Source organism: Pristiophorus japonicus, chromosome 2 (assembly GCF_044704955.1).
Source record: "Pristiophorus japonicus isolate sPriJap1 chromosome 2, sPriJap1.hap1, whole genome shotgun sequence".
Taxonomy (NCBI): domain Eukaryota; kingdom Metazoa; phylum Chordata; class Chondrichthyes; family Pristiophoridae; genus Pristiophorus; species Pristiophorus japonicus.
In genome coordinates this window covers 278713595-278736966 of record NC_091978.1, presented here as the reverse complement: position 1 = coordinate 278736966, position 23372 = coordinate 278713595, and the positions used below count along the sequence as shown (strand labels likewise).

The 23372-nt window shown below is 43.1% G+C and overlaps 1 protein-coding gene across 2 annotated transcripts in view; it reads left to right on the top strand.

Annotated features, from left to right (window-relative positions):
- The window catches only part of mnd1 (meiotic nuclear divisions 1 homolog (S. cerevisiae)), a 45406-nt gene extending 28270 nt beyond the window's left edge, over window positions 1–17136 (top strand). Inside the window, exons 6-8 of one of the 2 annotated variants that reach the window (XM_070864571.1) lie at window positions 12560–12674; window positions 15583–15627; window positions 15744–17136. In XM_070864571.1, coding sequence (XP_070720672.1) covers window positions 12560–12674; window positions 15583–15627; window positions 15744–15850 — 267 coding nt within the window. In that variant the 3' untranslated portion in view covers window positions 15851–17136. Of the gene's footprint in view, window positions 1–12559; window positions 12675–15582; window positions 15656–15743 lie in introns of both variants that reach the window. The other variant, XM_070864579.1, reaches the window with a different exon arrangement.
- Window positions 17137–23372: the final 6236 nt, after the last annotated feature.

Genomic DNA, 23372 nt, shown 5'->3' with positions numbered 1-23372 from the left:
AAATTCAGAAGTCAAAGTAAAGTGGGATATAATTGGGGCCCTATATATTTGTTTACTAAATCGCTACTTTGTCAGGTAGTTGTAAAGATTGCACACTTTTACAGAAGGCACAGGAAGAGGCCACAAACTAAAAATGATTTAATACAAGCTTTTGGGATTGACTGGACAAAGGGGGAAAAAAAGGTGCCAGCCTGGGACAGGTGGTGACTCATCACCAATTAAAAACAATCTCTGCGGTGGAGAGCCAGACCTGTTTATGCATAGAAACAAAGGGATAGATAAAATTCATAAAAACCCACAGAAGAGCCCCTTGATTGATAGGCTGGAGGGGGGAAAAATCATTCCCTTTAGAGACTAGAAGTCTGCAAGAAACCAGGACAACAAAAGGACCCCACAAGGCGTGCATTTTTGGAGAATGGGGTACTTAAGATAAGGAGTTATCTTTTGCCCTGTAGTCTCCGTGTGCAAATTGGGGACATCCAGGCCCATCATCACACGGATCACCACAAACAACAGATCAATCCAGACACATTAACGGATACCTCAGTTCAGCAGGTGTTTTATTCATAAGCTGGAAGCAGCACAGGAGCGAACGAAAAGGGATGGAATGAACACGGAAGAAACGGAAGAGAAGAGAACGACCAGAAGAGGGAACATTAAAGAGGAACAACCAGTCACAGAACCAATGACCACGAACCTACAATCTATGGTTACAGCAACTAACTGGATGGGCGATTGTATGTCTTCGGTCAATTCTCTCAGAAGTCTTGTCCTGTAGTTTTTAGTTAGTTTTTGCGTAATAAAACTGACGTAATAAAATTAGGTTAAGCCTAAGCTTTGCGACATGTGTAGTCCTTTCCTGTAATTCACGAGGTCTACGAACCAAGGTAGAGTGTAAAACGAACACCCGACATAGTTAATAAGTGGGATGAGTGGTACTGAGGTGAATGATCAGCCATGATCTTATTGAATGGTGGTGCAGGCTCGAAGGACCGAATGGTCTACTCCTGCACCTATTTTCTACGTTTCTATGAGTGGAAGATTCTGTAAATATCCCATTTCATGTAAAGACTTTGCACTAAAGACGTCAGATAAACTAAGAGTGTTAATTCCTAGATCTGTGAGAGCTTAAAGATTCTTTATTGTTTTGTGATTGATTATGTAAGTCAAGTGCGAACAACTGACCTATATACCTCCGTTTTTTTATTTTGCTTCTGATTTTATTAATAAAGCTGTTTTATAGTTGTAGCTATGATATGCAGACTTCAGATGTTGTTTGTCTGTTGGGGAGGAGTTAAACTAATATGGCAGGGGGATGGGAACCTATGCAGGGAGACAGAGGGAAAGTAGAATGGGGGCAGAAGCAAAAGATAGAAAGAAGAAAAGTAAAAGTGGACGGCCGAGAAACCTAAGGCAAAAAGCAAAAAGGGCCACATTACAGCAAAATTCTGAAGGGACAAAGTGTGTTAGAAAGAAAAGCCTGAAGGCTCTGTGCCTCAATTCGAGGAGTATTCGGAATAAGGTGGACGCATTAACTGCGCAGATAGCAGTTAATGGGTATGATGTAATTGGCATTACGGAGACATGGCTCCAGGGTGACCAAGGCTGGGAACTCAACAGCCGGGGTATTCAACATTTAGGAAGGATAGACAGAAAGGAAAAGGAGGTGGGGTGGCATTGATGGTTAAAGAGGAAATTAGTGCAAAGGATATTAGCTTGGATGATGTGGAATCGGTATGGGTGGAGCTATGGAATACAATGGAACAGAAAACGCTAGTGGGAGTTGTGTACAGACCACCAAACAGTAGTAGTAGGGTTGGGGACAACACCAAACAAGAAATTAGGGATGCATGCAATAAAGGTACAGCAGTTATCATGGGTGACTTTAATCTACATATTGATTGGGCTAACCAAACTGGTAGCAATGCGGTGGAGGAGGATTTCCTGGATTGTATTAGGGATGGTTTTCTAGACCAATATGTCGAGGAACCAACCAGGGAGCTGGCCATCCTAGACTGGGTGATGTGTAATGAGAAAGGACTAATTAGCAATCTTATTGTGCGAGGCTCTTTGGGTAAGAGTGACCATAACATGGTAGAATTCTTTATTAGGATGGAGAGTGACACAGTTAATTCAGAAACTAGGATCCTGAACTTAAGGAAAGATAACTTCGATGGTTTGAGGCGTGAATTGGCTAGAATAGACTGGCAAATGATACTTAAAGGATTGACAGTGAATAGGCAATGGCAAACATTTAAAGATCACATGAATGAACTTCAGCAATTGTACATCCCTGTCTGGAGTAAAAATAAAACGGGGAAAGTGGCTCAACCGTGGCTAACAAGGGAAATTAAGAACAGTGTTAAATCCAAGGAAGAGGCATATAAATTAGCCAGAAAAAGCAGCAAACCTGAGGACTGGGAGAAATTTCGAATTCAGCAGAGGAGGACAAAGAGTTTAATTAAGAAGGGGAAAATAGAGTACGAGAAGAAACTCGCCAGGAACATTAAAACTGACTGCAAAAGCTTCTATAGGTATGTGAAGAGAAAAAGATTGGTGAAGACAAATGTAGGTCCCTTGCAGTCGGATTCAGGTGAATTTATAATGGGGAACAAAGAAATGCAGACCAATTGAACAGATACTTTGGTTCTGCCTTCGCGAAGGAAGACACAAATAACCTTCCAGAAGTACTAGGTGACCGAAGGTATAGAGAGAAGGAGGAAGAGAAGGAGGAACTGAAGGATATCCTTATTAGGCGGGAAATTGATGGGATTGAAGGCCACTAAATCCCCAGGACCTGATGGTCTGCATCCCAGAGTACTTAAGGAAGTGGCCCTAGAAATAATGGATGCATTGGTGATCATTTTCCAACAGTCTATCGACTCTGGATCAGTTCCTATGGGCTGAAGGATAGCTAATGTAACACCACTTTTTAAAAAGGGAGGGAGAGAGAAAGCGGGTAATTCTAGACTGGTTAGCCTGACATCATGAGTAGGGAAAATGTTGGAGTCAATTATTAAGGATGAAATAGCAGCACATTTGAAAAGGAGTGACATGATCGGTCCAAGTCAGCGTGGATTTATGAAGGGGAAATCTTCTGGAATTTTTTGAGGATGTAACTAGTAGAGTGGACAAGGGAGAACCAGTGAATGTGGTGTATTTGGACTTTCAAAAGGCTTTTGATAAGGTTCCACACAAGAGATTGGTGTGCAAAATCCAAAGCACATGGTATTGGGGGTAATGTACTGACATGGATAGAGAACTGGTTGGCAGACAGGAAGCAGAGAGTCGGGATAAATGGGTCCTTTTCAGAATGGCAGGCAGTGACTAGTGGAGTGCCGCAGGACTCAGTGCTGGGACCCCAGCTCTTTACAATATACATCAATGATTTGGATGAAGGAATTGAGTGTAATATCTCCAAGTTTGCAGATGACACTAAACTGGGTTGCAGTGTGAGCTGTGAGGGGGATGCTAAGAGGCTGCAGGGTGACTTGGACTTCGATGAGTGGGCAAATGCATGGCAGATGCAGTATAAAGTGGATAAATGTGAGGTTATCCACTTTGGGGGCAAAAACGTGAAGACAGAATATTATCTGAATGGCGGCAGATTAGGAAAAGGGGAGGTGCAACGAGACCTGGGTGTCATGGTTCATCAGTCATTGAAAGTTGGCATACAGGTACAGCAGGCGGTGAAGAAGGCAGATGGTATGTTGGCCTTCATAGCTAGGGGATTTGTAGTATAGGAGCAGGGAGGTCTTACTGCAGTTGTACAGGGCCTTGGTGAGGCCTCACCTGGAATATTGTGTTCAGTTTTGGTCTCCTAATCTGAGGAAGGACGTTCTTGCTATTGAGGGAGTGCAGCGAAGGTTCACCAGACTGATTCCCGGGATGGCTGAACTGACATATGAGGAGTAACTGGATCATGGGAGTTTAGAAGGATGAGAGGGGATCTCATAGAAACATACATAATTCTGACGGGACTGGACAGTCTAGATGCGGGTAGAATGTTCCCGATGTTGGGGAAGTCCAGAACCAGGGGACACAGTCTTAGGATAAGGAGGAGGCCATTTAGGACTGAGATAAGGAGAAACTTATTCACTCAGAGAGTGGTTAACCTGTGGAATTCCCTGCCGCAGAGAGTTGTTGATGCCAGTTCATTGGATATATTCAAGATGGAGTTACATATGGCCCTTATGGCTAAGGGGATCAAAGGGTATAGAAAGAAAGCAGGAAATGGGTACTGAGGGAATGATCAGCCATGATCTTATTGAATGGTGGTGCAGGCTCGAAGGGCCGAATGGCCTACTCCTGCACCTATTTTCTATGTTTCTATGTTTGACTGTTGGGATGGTCCATGGTCACAGTTTCCAATGTTTATATCAACACTAAATGGGGTTACTGTTTGCCTAAGCACAGTACCTTCCAGATTACTTCACGTATATGGTCACCTTTAGTTTCACAAAAGTGTGGGCCTACCTGTTGAAATGGGCCTTTTGAGCTGGGCTCAAGTAGTATTATCTAGCCAGCCCCTTAATTATAAGAGTGGGTATATGATAGTTCTTTACACTTAGCCCCATAGCACTTAGAATTGTGAAAATGTTGCTAGAAGAATATTACAGACAAGATTGCCACTGTTCTTAAAAACAGTTTATGCTTGTTTTTTGTATTAAGTTTTGATTGGAAAATTGCTGTCCTGCATCACAGGAACAGTCTAGTGGTTGCAGTGCTTTGGTAATCGAAAATCACCTAGAACAGCTGAACGGAGAAACCATGCTTTGGCATCCGGAAAGGTTGTTCTGTAAATACAATTATTGTAGGCCTTTGCTGAAGTACATTTCTTTAACAACTAGAAAATGCTATAAAATCTACCTTTTTATTTGTAGGTTGTAAAGATTAACTATATACTTAATTTAATTTATCTCTGGGATTTTTACCTATACAAATATGCTGCCCTATGATTTACATAAGGGTTTTTATATTTGTGTTTTGTCCTGAGGGTTTTATTGGATATCTTACATTATTGCAGACTTGTGTTATAAGGCAGAAATTCAACCCACATGCATTCATACTTACTATTGCTTGTGTTCTTCTCTAACTGGAGTTGAGCTTATAGATAGGGGGAAAAAATCAACTAATACTTCTGAATTAAATGCTGCAAATTTCAAAAAAGAATAATTACTTTACTGGGACAACTACAGTTTTTGCTATTCAGTGTCGATGGCTATGATGTGCATGAGAATAGTTCAGAGTAATTGATTGGCTTGGTTTGGGGAACTTACTATGCGAGGAACCACAGGTACAAACCCGCGTTCTACCACTCCATTAGGTACTGGCCTTCGCTTTCCCTCTAACCTATTGTATGCAATGGTGCGCAACGCAATACCTGATTGCTCAAAGATGCTAAATATATTGGGGGGGAAATTCTAGTCTGAGGCACCTTTGATTCCGGTCGGTGGCCTTCATTCAATGCGCAGCATATGGGGAGGTGACTTCCCTGTACGTAAGAAAATGCTGGAGTCACATGGGCCAGACCACCAATCTGCAGTATTCTCATTGATAATAATGGGAACTTCATTTTTACGAAAGAGAATAACCCCCAAAACAAGAAACACAACAAAATAAATTTTAAAAACACCTCACATATTTTAAATTAATTGAAATTAAAGTTAATTAAATGTTTTAGAAAAAAATATATTTTTTGGATTTTTAAAAAAATATGTTTTAATAGGCTTTAAAATAAACTTACCTTAATAGACAGGGTTTTTAACATAAAAATGTATGATTAAATTTAATTTTTATATGTTTTAAAACTTTTACGCTGGCAAAAGTAAGCTATACGCCTGCTTTAAAAGTTTGAAGGTCATTCGCTGGGCATGAGTTGGGCAAATAGTCTTTCTCCCGGGGATGCGGAGGATCTGTCGAGAGAAATCTTGACTGATTGGAAAAGCTGGTTTTTGGCGCATGCGCATTTAGTGTTAGGGTTAGGACCCGGCAAGGCCGGAATTTTCGGCACATTTGTACCAGCAGAGTTTTGGTTTATCTGGTTAGATAGTGTAGATATATTGACGTGGTGTTGGTGAAGAGCAATTATGTTTGGATACGTTTTTTCTGGTTGCAGTTATTATAAATATTCACCACCCTTTTTTTTCCTACATTCTTGACGTTCTACAATTGACAGACTGATTTTATAATGGATAGGTAAGGTCACTTATCTATCTTTATTAAAATACATAGTAATTGAAAGACAGTGTCCAAGAGTTTCCTATAAATCAACATGGTCTCCAGATTTGCATAGCTTAGCAGAACCTATCCAGAAATGTACCAATTAACAGTCATATATTAATATTTTAGCTAACCTGATTTTACTGACCCTCCAGCATTCAAAGTACTTTTGTAGCAATAACAAAGGAGTGGAAATGAAAGTTATCACTGGTCAAGGAATATTTTAAAATCTATGCGCTCAAATTTCTCCAACCCCTTTTTCTGGCGCCGACACCTGAGATGCGCCGTTTTTGTCCGCCTCCAAGCACGCCGAAAATCTTCCTCCCGATTCCCGCCGCTCTCCAGCCTCTCCTCGGTGATGGCTTAGCGCGGCCCAGTGGAATGGGAGCGGAGCCAGGTCCCAGCGCTGAAAACAGTGCCGGGACCTCTGCACATGCGTGCTAGAGTCTGTGCAGTAGCTCCTGGCAGGCAGAATCTGTGCACACTGCAGGCTGTGTGGGAGAGGCCCGATGCAGGCCATCCCTAGCCCTGGCCGAATGGGCTCCCTCATCGATGGCCCACTGTGTTCCCTAAGGTAGGACTTCTATTTTTTTATTATTTACTGCTTGATTGATTGCTTATTACTTTGGTCTTGGTGCTTTAAGTGCAAGGTTCCTTTTATTTATTGATTTATTTATTGATTGCTTATTACTTTTTGTGCTTGGTGCAAATGTACTGCTTTGTTTCGAGCCCCCACAACCCGGTTCCCTTCCTTCCCCTATCCCTGCCCTAATGTCCGCCGATGTACTAATGTGCGCTGCTTTCTTCACTGCCCGCAATGTTTTTCAGAGCTGGCACATACGGTGACCTAAGTCGATTTGGAGTAAGTTTTAGCTGGCCAAAGTGGCATAAATGTCCAAAACTGGCTTAAGTGGCTGGGAAAAAAAAAACGAACAAAAAAAAATCGTACCTAACTAAGTTACTCTGGAGCAAGTTTATTGGGGAAAATGAGATTGCCAAATTGTTGATAGTTTTGAGCTGGGGACTTTCTCTTACTAAGAACTGGTTTGAGACTATTCTTGCTCCTTTCACATAAGACCATTCCATGCTGGCGGTAGGGATTTTCATTATAACTGAAGTTGAGGCATCAATGCAGATTAAATTTTTATGTTTAAAAAAAATTCCTTATATAACTTGTACTGTTGCTGAGTTCGTTAGGGTGGTTTTCGGGGCACTGCAGTTGGATAAGGAAGGGTAAAATCAACCCAAATCAGCCATTTTAGTCACGAAGGCTACCTCTGGGTGTCTTGTAGCTGGATGACAGGTGGGGACATGATCGAGCTCAGCTGTGATGCCTACCTTCCCGCAGTCAAAAACCTGATGATAGACCTGAGGCATGACCACTCTGGTGGAACTGTACTGCAGCATAAGTCACTGATTTCAGGAATGCTAAGGAAAACTAAAGTGCACATGCAAAAGTCTTCAACGTTTGTGAAAATAACTTGTGGGTCAAAATTATAGTTAGAATATTGAACCTGCTGCACCTGTTGAATTCTTTTTCAGTGACTTTGGATTCAAACTTTGATGTGTATCCTACATTACAACAGTGACTACCCTTCATTGGCTGTAAACCCATTTGGGATGATCTGAAATTGTGAAAGGTGCTACAGAAATTCAAGTTCGTTCGTTCTTAGTATGTGGCCATCATATTTTGGTATTTTTTGACCATTCTTTCAGAGAGAATTTGTGAAAGAAAGAGTTACTTTGAAATAAAACCAGAAAATGCTGGAAATCTCAGCAGGTCAAGCAGCATCTGTGGAGAGAAACAGAGTTAACGTTTCAGCATCCACAGTATCTTGCTTTTGTGTTACTTTTAAATGTTGGGTTTTAAAACTAGCTTGGGTGGGTTGGTGGTGAGATTTGTTGCCAGTGGAGGTCCCAGGTTTCTGGTTGTGAGTCCATGACTACTCCATTCTCGCCCCCCAGCCCCACACAGAGATCATGCTAATGGCCCGTTGCATGCACGTTGCATTCAAGTTCATCACATGGGTTTTACATTTACATCTTGGGACATTTGTTGGTGGATTACAGTTGCATTTCTTTTTGTGTGGTACGCCCTCGGATCCAATCTTCTTCCGCAGGAGTCCTGCTACTGAAACTGGGAAGGTGCGTTCGGGTCATCTCGACTGAATCATCGCCATACAGTCGTGATGAGCGGTCTGTGCCTCAAGGGCTGCGCGGATCTGCTCTCTGGTGCCTGGTCCAACTGAAGGTGGGGACTTGCTCTGCCTCTGAGCACGGGGGACGTCGATCGCTGGAGGGATGAAGTCTTCCCCATTCCAATGAATCTTTCCCATCCATCACCTTCCAAGTAGCGTTGGTCCATCACCTGAAACAATCCACAATGGTAAATTGTGCACCGCGCCATCATGGGGTACACTTACTTCCGCACAACCAACAACTGATATCAGTTCCTTGGTGTAGGTGCGCAACTTTGCTTGAACTGGGACCAGCTTGGGTCGTTCACTTTGATTGTTCCACAGCCTCTCAGAGGTTTCCTGGCTCATTACTGACTGACTCGCCCCCGTGTCCACTTCCATGAAGACTGGAACGCCATTTATCTCGACTTCCATTATCACTGGAGGACAATCTGTGGTGCAGGTATATACTCCATACACTTCGCCCTGGGACTGAGCTGCCTCTCTAGCCATCTCCTCGTAATCCGCGCTGGATTCACAGCCATCTGCTGACTCTTCTTCCACGTGGTGAGTCACACCTCTTTTGCACATTCGCTGGAAGTGGCCCTTTGTGCTGCAGCCTTTGCACACATAGTCTCTGAACCGACACTGATGAGCCCTGTGATTACTTCCGCAATGCCAGCATGGTGCTACTCGACTTACGTTTGCACCCCTCGGCGGACTGAGTTAAAGGACTCTGGGACCTGTACACTCTGCCCTGGGCAGATTCATGTTCAACAGTTCTGCCTGTGAAAGGTGCCATTCTATTTACAGTACTTGCCCGGTTTGAGTCCTGAGAGTGAGTCATCATCTGTTTGGAGCTGCAGCTTGAGGTCATGAACGCCTGGCTGATGCTGATGGCCTTCTGCAGAGTGATGGTGGTTTCGGCAGACAGCCTGTGAAGAAGGTTCTCGTGACCAATGCCAATTACGAAGATGTCCCGCAACGCATCGGCGGGAGATGTGCCAAATTCACACGGTCCTGCCAGCCTCCTGAGGTCGGCAGCGTACTTCGCGATTTCCTGGCCCTCGGGGCGGCGGTGTGTATAAAATCGATGCCTGGCCGTGAGAATGCTCTCCTTCGGTTTGAGTTGGTCCCGAATTAGCACTTTGAGCTCCTCATATGGGGCCTAAGTTTCGGCCTCAGTTGCTCCTGATTTTTTTGAGCAACTGGTATCGAACGGAGTATCTTAGAAATTCAAATTCTCGGCATTTAGTTTGCTCCAGTTCTAGTCAGTTAGAACAGTTTCACTTTGGAACAGAATTTTCTTTTTCAAAAGGGGGCGTGTCCGGCCACTTACGCCTGTTTTCAAAGTTTCGGCAGTGAAAACTTACTCCAAACTAACTTAGAATGGAGTAAGTGAAGATTTTTGTACGCTCGAAGAAACCTTGTCTACACTTTAGAAAATCAGGCGTAGATTACAAATCAGGCGTAGGGAATGGGGGGAGGGGGGTTTAAAGGGAAGTTTACAAACATTAAACACTTCAGTTTTACAAATAAAGAGCCATCATCAATAATAAATGATAAAAACATCAATAAATCAACCAATAAATCAATCAAAAAAAATTAATAAGAAATAATTTTTTTTTAAATCAATAAATAAAACATTTTCTACTTACCGACTGCAGCATCGGGAGCCCTCCAACAGCGTGCTGGGATGCCTCCCCCCCCCCCCCCCCCCCCCAGTGTGTCTCTGTCAGTGTCTCTATCTCTCTGTCTGTCTGTCTGTCTGTGTGTCTCTCACTCTCTGTCAGTGTCTGTGTTTCTGACAGCGAGGGGAGAGGGAGGAGGGGAGGGAGAGGGAGGGAGGAGAAGGGGAAGCGGGGGGAGGAGATGGGGAAGGGGGGGAGGGGAAATGGGGAGAGGAGAAGGGGAAAGGGGGGGAGAGGAGAAGGGGAAAGGGGGGGGGAGAGGAGAAGGGGAAAGGGGGGGAGAGGAGAAGGGGAAAGGGGGGGAGAGGAGAAGGAGAAGGGGGGGAAAGGAGAAGGGGGAGGGAGGCTGAACTGAGGAGGGGGGGACCGGGAGTCGGGTCGGTGTCGGGTCCGGCGGGGGGGCGGGAGTTGAATTGGGTCGGGAGGAAGCAGGAGCTGGGCGTAGGAGGCAGCCTTATGCACGCAGCCCCAGTGAGGCCATTCGGCCAGGGCTAGGGGCTGCGTGCTTCATGCCCCTCCCACACAGTTTTGGGCGCTTGGAGCTACTGCACATGCGCGCCCACTGTAGCGCGCATGTGCAGAGGTCCCGCCACTGTTTTCAGCGCAGGGACCTAGCTCCGCCCCCTACAGCTCGTGCTGCGCGCGTCCGACTCCAGAGGACCAGCAGGGAGCCGGAGAATCTGTAAGTTTTTTTTAGGCGCACTTTGTGGCGCGAAAAACGGGCGTCCAGGTCAGGGCTGCGCCGTTCTAGGCGCGGCCCGAAACTTGGGCCCATGACTTGGTCGTTGTTTTTTCTGGTGCAAGCAAGTCCCTGACGAGATCGTAGACTGCGGGCCCACAATTGGTCAATAGGATAGCTCTGCGCTTATCTGCCAGCGGGGCCGGATCATCCCCTACCAGGTCGTTTGCTACGAAATATTGGTCAAGCCACTCCGTAAAGGCTTCCCAATCTTCACCCTCTCAGAACTTTTCTAATGCACCAACGTCGGTTATTTTTGCTTGAAAGTTTGTAATCTCGTCGCCAGTTATGTCTTTAATACTCTTATGAATGACTCCACGAGGTCTAGTATTGTATTTGAGCTGCTGTGACCTTAGTCCCATTTATTGTAACTCCAGAGTGAGGCACAAGCATGGTGGGCAGCCTTTTATACTGGGCCCTGCACACCTATGCAGGTGACCCTCCGGTCTCTCACCGCAGTCCCTCTGGTAGCACACCTTATGTGACTTTACAGTTAGTATACATGGTCTACATACATGACAGGGTGTGTTGCTGCTACTCTGATGATCTGTCAATAACAATTGTAATGTTTCTCGCCTTTTAAAACAAAAAATGCACTTCCTTTTGCTAGGCACTGGGACATGCAATTCAAATGTCTTGCTCTACAGCATTTTCAGGGGGAGAAGTGTAACTGGAGCCAACATGAGGTAATTGTTAATCTGTCACAAACTGAGGTGTAGATCTTTTTGTTGACTGCCAGATTTCAAAACCATGATGTACTTTTTGCTTGCAGTTTTCTGTTAGATGAACTGTTTGATGACCTGTGGCCTAGCACTTTATGCATTACCCTGTTCCTGATGTGAAAATGTTTTTCTGCACGACTGTTTTTGCTGTAGAGCAAAACATCTAATGTAGATTATTCTGTCCTCATAGTCAACAGTTGGTGAACGAGATGTCGGTGATGCTTCTATAGGTTCCAGAGTCGAAGTGTCCATTCCAAAGCAATTATTCTGCTCATGTGTGGGAATACTAAAAGTGATAATATTCCACTCTGAATTTTATTTTAAGTATTTCTTCCATGTTGCTTCTATGCAGTAATATTTACAGCAAAAAGTCAGAGTGGGTGCTACCTTTGGCTGATTTTCTAAATGTTCTTTATCCATTTTACAAAGGAAAGCCATATAACCCATATGCATGTTGATTATAGTCAAATGAACCCTCACAGTCCTGATTTTTGTTTAGGTTTAAGTGGTGACTTTATAAATGCCTACTGTAGCGTATTGTGCCTGCCAGGGACATCTAGTGGAGGCTAAAGGGCGATAGGTAAATTTTATCTCCACTTAGTAAAAGAGGAATTGAATATTTCGATGCAGCTGATCATTTTCAATGCATTAAATGAGAATAACTTTATGCATAAATTGATCTTTAATCCTAAATACATTTTGGCACAGTTAATCACAATAGGGTTCTACTGTGTTTAATATGTTTTAGACTGAGCCATTTCTAATTGTACCTTTTTTAATGCAAGGTTGAAAACTATCACCTACAGGGGTTCTCCAGCGGGAGATTTAACACAATCCCTGAAGAAACGGCTAATAATGCCCATTTCCCCAGGGTTCCTTCCGAAGTTGTGGGAGCTCGGAATAACCTCACGGAAATTCAGGGCCAATGACTTTTAAACCTGCTTTGTTACATTATCAGTTACAAATTATCTGTCTATAATGGCATTAAAATATTTATTTTTAAAATAGGACAGCCGTGCAGCTACGTTAAAAGAATTGGAGGGACTTCGACAACAAAGAAATCAGTTGAAAGCAGAGCTGGCAACATACCAAGGATGTGATCCAGAAATAATCAAAGAAATCCGTGAGTACTAATCCATTTGGTTCAGTTAAAAAAGTTGTGGTATTTCCATTCTGAAGATTTTGCTTCTCTAAACTAGTTTAAATTGAGGCTTAGCTAAACCCAAACACGTCTCGTGGAGATGCCTTTGGGCCTGTGAATTGGAGGCCACTAAACAACCTGTGTTAATGGCTGAGCAGTATATTTGGATCTTTTGGCCCAGTAACACAGTGCTTACCATTGAAGTATGATGATTTCACATTGAAATATGTTGCTGTATTAAAATATTATGCTGTACGTGGAGGAGCAGTTTTCAGTTTCAGACACTGGACCTAGTTCCTATTTTATTGTGAGCTGCATGTGATGACCACATTATATTGAGAGCTGGTATTATGTTCTTGTGTGATCTGATGATACAGAACTGCTTTTCTCTATTTGGTGGTAGAGGATAGCAAAGCATTGCCATACAAACTTGTAACATTGATTATTAGAGTACATCTATTATGTATTTTTCATATCAATTGGGGAAGACTAAATAGTTTTGTAAATGGTTATAAGGCTGTGGCCATTTCATTGCTGTGAGGCTGATTGAGTCTTATCAGGATCAGCTGTATTTCTAAATCAAACTTTATTTGTAGAATATCAAAATGTTGAATGCATGATAAGTGGCATTTTCTTATCTTCTCTGCTACTATTTTGATAGCTGTACAGTTAACCATTTTTTTTAGATATACCACTATCAGTCCTGAAACATGAAGCAGAACATAAGAAATAGACGCAGGAGTAGGCCATTCGGCCCCTCGAGCCTGCTCCGCCATTCAATGAGATCATGGCTGATCTTCTACCTCAATTCCACTTTCCTGCTCTATTCCCATATCCCTTGATTCCTTTAATATCCAAAAATCTTTGTCTTGAATATACTCAAAGACTGAGTCTCCACAGGTCTCTGGGGTAGAGAATTCCAGAGATTCACACCCTCTGAGTGAAGAAGTTTCTCCTCACCTCGGTCCTAAATGGTCGACCCCTTATTCTGAGACTGTGACTCCTGGTTCTAGTCCCCTCAGCCAGAGGAAACATCCTCCCTGCATCTACCCTGTCAAGCCCTGTAAGAATGTTGTATGTTTCAATGTTGTATGTTCACCTCTCATTCTTCTAAACTCTAGAGAATATAGGCCTAGTTTACACAATCGTTGCGCTCCCTCAATGGCAAGTATATCCTTCCTTAGGTAAGGAGACCAAAAATGTACACACTTACTCCAGGTGCAGTCTCACCAGGGCCTATATAATTGCAGTAAGACACCTTTATACTCAAATCCTCTTGTAATAAAGGCCAACATACCATTTGCGTTCTTAATTGCTTGCCGTACCTGCATGTTAACTTTCAGTGATTCGTGTACAAGGATACCCAGATCCCTCTGAATACCAACACTTCCCAATCTCTCACCATTTAAAAAATACTCTGCTTTTCTATTTTACCTACCAAATTGGATAACTTCATATTTCTCCACATTACATTCCACTTGCCATGTTCTTGCCCACTCACTTAGCCTGTCTATATCCCCTTGAAGTCTCTTTGCATCGACCTCACAACTTACATTCCACCTAGCTTTGTATCATCACCAAACTTGGTCTCCACATCCAAATCATTGATCTAGATTGTGAATAGCTGGAGCCCAAGCACCGACCCTTGCGGCACTCCATTAGTTATAACCTGCCAACCTGAAAGTTTATTCCTACTCTCTGTTTTCTGTCCATTAACCAATCCTCAATCCATGCTATTATATTACCCCCAATTCCAAAAGCCCTAATTTTGTTTAATAACCTCTTGTGTGGCACCTTATCGAATGCCTTCTGAAAATCCAAATACACCACATCCACTGGTTTCCCCCCCCCTCCCTTATCTATTCTGCTAGTTACAACCTCAAAAAAGTCACAAATTTGTCAAACATGATTTCCCTTTCATAAATCCATGTTGACTCTGCCCAATCCTATTATAATTTTCCAAGTGGCCTGTTACCACATCCTTAATAATAGATTCTAGCATTTTCGCAACTACTGATGTCAGGCTAACTGGTCTGTAGTTCCACGTTTTCTCTCTCCTTCCTTTCTTAAATAGCCGGGTTACATTTGCTACCTTCCAATCCGCGGGAACCGTTCTAATATCTATGGAATTTTGGAAGATGACAACCAATGTATCCAATATCTCTCTAGCCACCTCTTTCAAAACCCTCGGATGTAGGCCATCAGGTCCACGGGATTTATTGGCTTTCAGTCCTATTAATTTCCCCAGTACTATTTTTTTACTAATACTAATTTCTTTCAGTTCACCATTCTCTTTAAACCCCTGATACTCCACTATTTCCGGGAAGATTTTCGCGTCTTCCGTGAAAACAGGCACGCAGTCGCTCCTATTTCCTTATTCCCCATTATAATTTCTCCTGTCTCAGACTGTGGGCCACAGTCCATTACCTAGTTTAAATCTGAATTTAAATTGATTCCATATAATTCTAATCTATTGCAATTTCTGTTGGTAAAATTGGCAGATAAATATTGCCCTGCATATTCCCCAGTTAGGAAGAATACGTTTGTTGAGTACAAGTAATTGGAGTAAAGTAATTGATCGAAGGATTAGAGGCGAGTTGAGCAGAAATGATTTCACCCAGGGGTAGGTGGGCTTCTGGAACTCATTGAAAAGGTGGTAGAGGCAGAAGCCCTAATCGCATTTAAAAAAATACTTGGATATGCACTTGAAGTACCGTAAACTACAAGACTACAGACCAAGAGCTGGAAAGTGAGATTAGACTAGATAGCTATTTTTCAGCCAGCACAGACACAATAGGCCTAATGGCCTCCTTCTGTGCCATAAATTTCTATGATTCTATAAGTAATATGGCCATTCTGATTTTTTTTTTTCTTTTGCATCTTTTTATAGGGCAGATGAACAAGGTAGCAAAAGATGCAGCCAATAGGTGGACTGGTATGTTGCAGAAGATTTGGATTTCACAGTAAAGTTATCACACTTCTTTATCCATTTCCAAATCTCATAATGGAGACTCAGTTCTATAATGTTAACTGTAATTTCTCTTCTTCTAGATAATGTATTTGCTATAAAATCCTGGGCAAAGAAAAAATTTGGATTTGAACAGAATCAAATTGATAAGACTTTTGGAATTCCAGAAGATTTTGACTATATTGACTAACTGTTTCAAACTGTACAAATCCATCTTGCTCCTGTTTTGAGTTTGTATCAAACTGTTGTGTTTATTAAAAAATTGCATAATTTTACCACAAGAGAATTTAAACTTCCACATCTGGACTATCAGTTTTGTGGAGTTCAATTTGCTTTAGATACTTTGAGTCTTCTGTTACTGCTGTCTTAAATCAGTGTTTGCAGCAGAGAATCACTTAATAAGGATTGCAGACCTACGATCAGTGTGTTTTGTACATATTCAGATGTTAATTGGATATATTTTGAGAATATTGGCCTCAAGCAATGGCACAGAATACTATAGAGAGAAAGTCCTTTATGCCTTTTTCACATAGTTAGTTGATTTTGTTTTATTTTGTACAACTTTATACTACAAACCTTGATTATCTGCTGTTATAAAGAAGGCAGTTATTGGCAATTGATGGCAAATTGAGTCTTACACTATTTTATTCAATTGCTGTTTAATATAACGATGTATTCTACAAGCCTATTAATAATCGGACAACCTGTATATAAGTTCACCTGTATGAAACAGTGCAATCTTCAGTCATGGTCACCCATAATACACAGGTCACCATTCTTTGCAGGAACCTGTTAAAGTATTAATTTTTATTATACCAGTCCTGATAAAACTAAGAACAATCTGTTCTTTACGCTATGTGACCCAGTTGCATATTGTTACAATGCTGATCCCAACCTGACAATATTTTTTTCTTGAAGCTGTACTGTATTGAATATTCTTTCCTTACTTTAGTTTTTTAATGACAAAGGAAAATACAGTGCAATTCTATTATGCAATTGGTTGGGATAAAAATGCAAGTTTATAAATCTTAAAGCCTAATTGCAGCTGAAAAGGTTTTTAAGCCCATTAATTGTCTGTAGAATAGCTATCTCAAGTGTTGGTTGCTCAAACGTTCCACACTCAAATTGCTGTAGTGCTTTACTTAATTTTACAAAGAAGAAATAAAAACCCTTCCAGGTACAAATACTTGATTCAAGATGGTGATTTAAATAAACAAAAAAAAGAGTAAAGTTTAACCAGATTATCTAACTCAACTGGCCTGCTTATACTGTACTTATGTTGACTAAGTCAGGAAGGAATTGGGATGAGACAAAGACTTGCACATCCATGCCAGAAATGTGTTACATGTACGAGTGAATTTGTATTGTAAATCAGAAATTTGTCTTGCTGTAATAAACATCACATGCAATCTTAAGCAAAGCCCAGCCTATCAACGCATTATAATTGAAATAAATACTGAACTGTTTAAGTGCAAAGTTTCTAAAGATCATTTCTGTTAATTAATGTACAGAGAAAGCCATCAGCGCTCCTAATGTTCCTGGCCCTGACTGTACATCAAGCATGAATTAAGTAACAATAAATTTAATACCAAATGTCAAAATGAAAAAACAAACTGAATGTGGAAGGGTTGCATAGGTAGATAAGAGTTTAAATATTGCAGTACATTGACAGCTAAGATCCATCACTTGGGTGCTGTTAATCAATGGCAGCAATTACTTGGACTGCAGAGTGGCATAGTGCTTCCAGAAAAGCTGGAGTCATATTTCAGGTTGTGACTAGCACTCTACCTCCCAGGAAAAAGCTGTGTATTTTTGCTCTTAGGAAGTTTTTTAATATTCGTAGAGTGCCGACAACTTTTTCATGATTTTCCCACCCCATCATTCCTCCCAGGCCTCCGTCTCTTCAGTACTGCCAGGCCCAATCTCTATATTAAACCCAAATCACTCCTAGACCCAGTGGTTCAGTTTTCTTACCTGTGCATAATGCATCAGCTCCTGCACAGCTTGTCTTCACTCAATCCAATATCCATCTCTACCATGCTACTTATTTGCTGACATTTTGTATACCCTGGGTATAATAAAGGAAAGCTATAAAAATTGAGTACAATATAAAGGTACAATACAGAAACATTGGGGTAATTTTTCGGGTGGGGTTCAGCGGGTCGGAAATTATTTTTTTGGCTGGGTCGGGACCCCACTGCCAACCCGCCGCCATGTGCCTTTCCCAGATATCGAGTCTGTCAGCGCTGAACAGATCTGACACGCAGTGGCAGCGGAGGCTATTCAGGTCATTAACACCTAGTTAACAGCCCATTAGGAAGTATTTTGAGCTCACCTTTATACATTTTACGAGGTTGCCCACGGGGTCCAGGCTTCTCGGGGATCACGTCTGGTAAGGAGGTTGGGAGTTGTGTGACCATGGAATCATTTCATTACTTGACGGTGCAAATGTGCCATAAAAGCTCCCATCTCATAGTTGTTCACTTTCCAAGCTCAGAAGCTGTTGCTTACCACATTTGCATGACAGATTGAGCTTTATGCAGGTTGCAAGTGTTTGGAATAAACCCTTTATCCAGTATCACCTCATTAAGAACCACCTCTCACCATTGACAGATGGCTTCTGTCATCTCAAATTCACCTGCCATCTATTACATCAGCATCAGTGCCTTTGAAACTATCTCCCTTGAGTCCTCAGAGTCCCACCACGATTAGCCACAGCACCGGGGACACCAGCAGCACCAACAACAACCTTCTCTGCAATCAGCTGATGCTGCACATGGCATCAGCAACCAACCACATTGCTACCTGGGATACCAGGGATGGCCTCACCATGACCAGATTTACTTCACTTGAAGCTGTACACCCTGGCTGCCACATGATGCATCACCCCACACCAACACCATAAAGCATCTCTACAATGCCCAAACCATTGTGGGGGTAACTGTTATGTCTCACCATTCACTGCAAGTCACTAAGCCACTTCCAAAGGTGCACACAGTTCTGTCCAAGAACGCAGTGTTGAAAATAACGGTTTCAGTATTTAACACCACATTAACAGAAACTTTACATGAACATTGCATGAAATACCCAAGAGCCTACCCTTATGTGTTGTTAGTTGGTATGATTGTACTAGAATGAGGGTGTGTGAGAGGGGTGGCTAGTGAGATGGGGAAGTGATAATGTAGATAGCGAGGGATGGGTGGAGGTGCTAGGTATGTTGGTGTGAGTAAGGATGTGCAGGGGTACTGTCGGGAAGGCAGAGTGATGGGGATATAAGTGGCACAGCAGGATGAAGTTGAGTGTGGCTTTGTAGTAACATTTCGTGATCTACTGAGATCATTGAAAGGTTTGCGCCACTGCAGACATCCTGATGACATCCCTGCACAATGTGCAACCAGGCTGCATTGGTCTCCTGGGGAGGTCTCTTCCACCCATTGGAAGGGAAGAGGACCTCCCTGTGTTGTGTGATTCCCTCCATAAGCATATGGAGGGAGTCATGGGAGAGCCTGCGTGCAGCCCTGCACCTTTGTGCAGTGCTTGTCAGTGTTTGCAACATCTTAATGCTGGCAAAACACTGACAGCACAACTGTCAAAATAAATTTGCGCATGGTCCCTTTAAGGAAACTGGCTGATGATGCCTCATCAAATGACGTCATCAGACCCGCTGCCTTCCATTGACTGGCAAATGCACTTAACAAGCCCAATCGAGAAAATCACTCCACACAGCAGGCTGGAGCCAGCAGCGGGGTCAGGACATGCCAACGACGTCGCCTGCCACAGACCCGCCGAGATAGGGAAAATCACAGCCTTTAGGCGACAGAAGGAAGGAGAGATTGCCAGAAAAGATCATCAACAAAGAGTGAGTAAAAAAGCTGTGCAGAGTAGACATCACAATAAAAAAACTTGATAGTAGTTGTAAGAGAAAAAATGTCGAAGAGAAAGTCAACGAGAGGGACATAAAGCATTACAGACTGACAAAGAACTGAGAAAAGGGAGACTTGTATTTATGCAGCAGTCTACTAAAACATCTCTCAGCATTTTACATAAGACATGAGCAATGCCATGAGAGTGCTACTAGTTATTTATAAAATGATATATTGAGTGTTATATGATGTAACGCCTCCATTGTTCCATAACAGCAGATCCTTCAACTCAGTAACACCACAGAAGACCTCATTTGTTGTTGAATTGTTCTTCAAGTTTTGTTATGTTCAGAAACTCCATTATTTATTTCTAAGGATATGTTTTGTTTTGTAACTAACTACATAAAACAATCCACAATAAATATGAAATTAAAATGATTGTGGAGAATGCAGTTTTCAACAATGTTCAAAGGTGACTAACCAATATGGGTGTGTGGGGTGAAGTGAAAAATAATGGTGGAAACATTTCATGAAACTAATGAAATGATTCTCTTAAGTAACTTGTCAAGTGAATAATAAAACAGAGGCTTTCATAGGCCAGATTTTCACAATTCATGGACTTAAAATCTACAGCAAAATCAAGGTCAATAGGAACAAATGGCAAAGGAACATTCTCTTTCTCAACCAACATCAAATTATGTTAAACACATCCAACAATGTGTTTTCTCTAGAAACTCATTGCACAAAAGGTCATTAGTATAATTTTTCATCTTAAGATCATTAAGGTGACAAATTACATTGTCATTGCACTGTTGCTATGTTCTGATACATAATGTGGTGCTACGTTTATGGTGGGTCAGAATTCTAAACTAAATAATTTAGACTGTTTCTTCATATTAGAATTGGCAGAATACCAATACTAATTAAACTGATTTAAAAAGTGAATGACAGTTTTAGAACTCTGGCACTTTATTTATCTAAATATCTATCTCATTAAAAGATTGTGGCCGAAATGTTCTGTACCTGGGCGGATCAGGTGCGGGCGGTCAGCGTGGTGGATCACGACTCCGTTGTTGCTTCCTTCCCAATGCAGAAATCGACTTTGAGCTGATGGAGACTACTAAACCCGCCTAGCACATTACCCGACCCTATTAAATGGTGCAGGTTCGATGTCATCATCAATGATGCATTATCAGCCAGGCTATTTAAAGGAGCCATGGTTACATTGCATTTGAAGGTTTATCTCGGAGCGTGCAGGCAGCACAATGGAGAGTTTGATTGCTCCAAACAGTCGGAGAGATGACTGCACAGAGGCAGAGGGCTGCACCCAGGCTCTCCAATGACTCACTCCATATCCTTGTAGAGGGAGTCAGAGCATGCAGGGAGATCCTCTTCCCTTTGAATGGGTGGAAGAGACCTTCCCAGGAGACAAAAGGAGCCTGACTCCAAATTGCAGAGGAAGTTTTCAGGAAGACTTGGGTGCAGTGCTGTAAACGTTTCAATGATCTCATTAGATCTAGAAAGGTGAGTACAAAGCCACACTCAACTTCATCCTGCTGTGCCTCTCATCACATCCCATCACTCTGCCTTCTCAACCCTACTCCTGCGCATCCTTACACCAGCGTACCTTGCACGTCTACCTATCCCTCTACATTATCACATCCCCATCTTACTAGCCTCCCCTCACACTCAGCCTCATCTTAATGCAATCATACCAACTATCAACACGCAAGTAGGCCATTTGGCATTGCCAACCCAATCCATCATAGTCTCCTAAAGATGTAACCCTTCCATTCCTTACATTCATTCCATCACTCTCACTCAAACTTCTCTTCTTTTCCTCCTTGCAGGAGAAGAGAGCACACAATAAGTGGGAAAGAATTGGAGGTGCACCTCCATCATTTGCCACCCTCACAACAGCTGCGTTGGAAGTATTGGGAGTTGCCGAGCAGCTGGGGGTGGGAGATGGAGAGAGGAGGACATTTCAACAACCTGGTGACAAAACTACATAGCATACATCAAGCACTCATATGGGGACTGATGTCATCAGCCACTGAATGGTCATCATGTGCATAATGGTATCTGTACTATTCTTCATATGACATATCTAACTCATGTCTTTACTCTCCCACAGGTCCATCAAGAGCCAACCCCAACCCCCCTGCCCCGCCACCACACTGTTCAGGAGGAAGAGCTAGATGATCCTTAGAGGAGCCTCCAGTCCTCCAGTCTCTAAGGGCACAGGGACACCAGACATGAACGCACCCAGCACTAATGCGGAGACGCACACCTAGGTAGGTCCCCCGTGAGATAGAGTAGTGTCACCGGGTCCATCACAAGATCACAAGTCACAAGTGCGCAAGAGCAGATGGTGGAGCCAAGGTCAGCAGTAGATACTCCTCGCCAGAGGGCGCATGACACTCCCAACTCTGCTCAGCTGCATGCAGATGCTGAGCCTTGGAGGCCATCCAGAAAGAGGGCATTCCTGGGACTGCAGCAAAAAGTGCAGGAGGTTCTGACAGGTTTTGCAACCGTGATGTCTGCAAATGTTCAGAGAACAGAGAAGTCCATCTCCGACATGAGCATCACCGTGTCGCAGACGATGGCGACTGTAGGCTCTTCTATGGATAGGATAGCCACCTGCATGGAGCAGCTAATGCACCACCCTCTCAGGAGTACATAGTCTCGATGGAGAATAGATAGCAGAGGCTCATAGACCTTCTCTCTAGGAGGGATGTCAGCGTAGACGTTCCTCATCGCCGCACTGCTGTGCAGCAAGGTGCTCTTTGCTAGCAGGGAAGTGTGGCTGGCCTGTGAGAGGGGAGAGGAAAGTTTGCGCTCCTCTCAAAGTGCTTACACTTCTCCCCCACTGCCACTCCCTCAGTCAGAGCCCCAGATGCCTCCTTGGATCGCGATGACCGAGTCTGCCCCTGCACAGTTGCAGGAGGAGCAGACTTTGGCGGGGCCATCAGAGGCTCCAAAATCCCAGAGGACATCCGCCAAGAGGGTCTAAGCAGTCGCAGCAGGGAAGTGAGCAGGCTGCCTCTGCTGAAGCCACAGGGGTAGCACCTTGTGGAAGCACATGGAAGAGAAAGATTACACATAAGTAGATTCACAAGGGCAGCCACTTGGGTGTTTTTGTCAATGTTAATGTCAAGTTTCCGTTAATGTATTGCCATCCATAAAAACCTTTATTTGCACCACTTTCCTGTCTTGGACATATTTGTGTGCACCTTTGGAAGTGGCTTAGTGAGCTGGAGTGAATGGTGAGACATAACGGTACCCCCAGCAATGGTGGTCAGTGTGAAAGAAATGGCTTGGTCGTTGTAGGGATCCTTTATAGTATTGCTGTAGAGTTTTGCCCACCTTGTGTAGCATGTGGCAGCCATATGTGTGTAACACGAAAAGTTAAGTAAATATGGACAAAATGAGGCCATCCCTGGCCTCCTGGGCAGCAATGTGCTCGAGTGCTGGTGGGATCTGGACTGCAGGTTCCTCCAGCTCCTTGTTTTCCAGCTGATGCTCCTCACCCTCCTCCTCTAAAGAGGCTGTGGGCTCAGTGCCTTGCTCCTCGTGTAGCGCTAATCCTCACTGCCGCGCTATGTTGTGCAGGGTTCAGCAGACCACGACGATTCTGGAGACCTTGGTGGTGCATACTGAAGGTCTCCTCCAGATCTAACAAGGCATCTGAAGTACATTTTCAGCATGTCTATTTCTGTTCTATGATATGTCTGGTGGAAATGTGGCTTTCATTGTGTCTCTCCTGGGCCTCATTGCTTGGCCTCCTCAAGGGTGTCAGGAGCCAAGTCTTCAGTGGATAGCCCTTGTCTCCAAGCAGCCAGCCAGAAA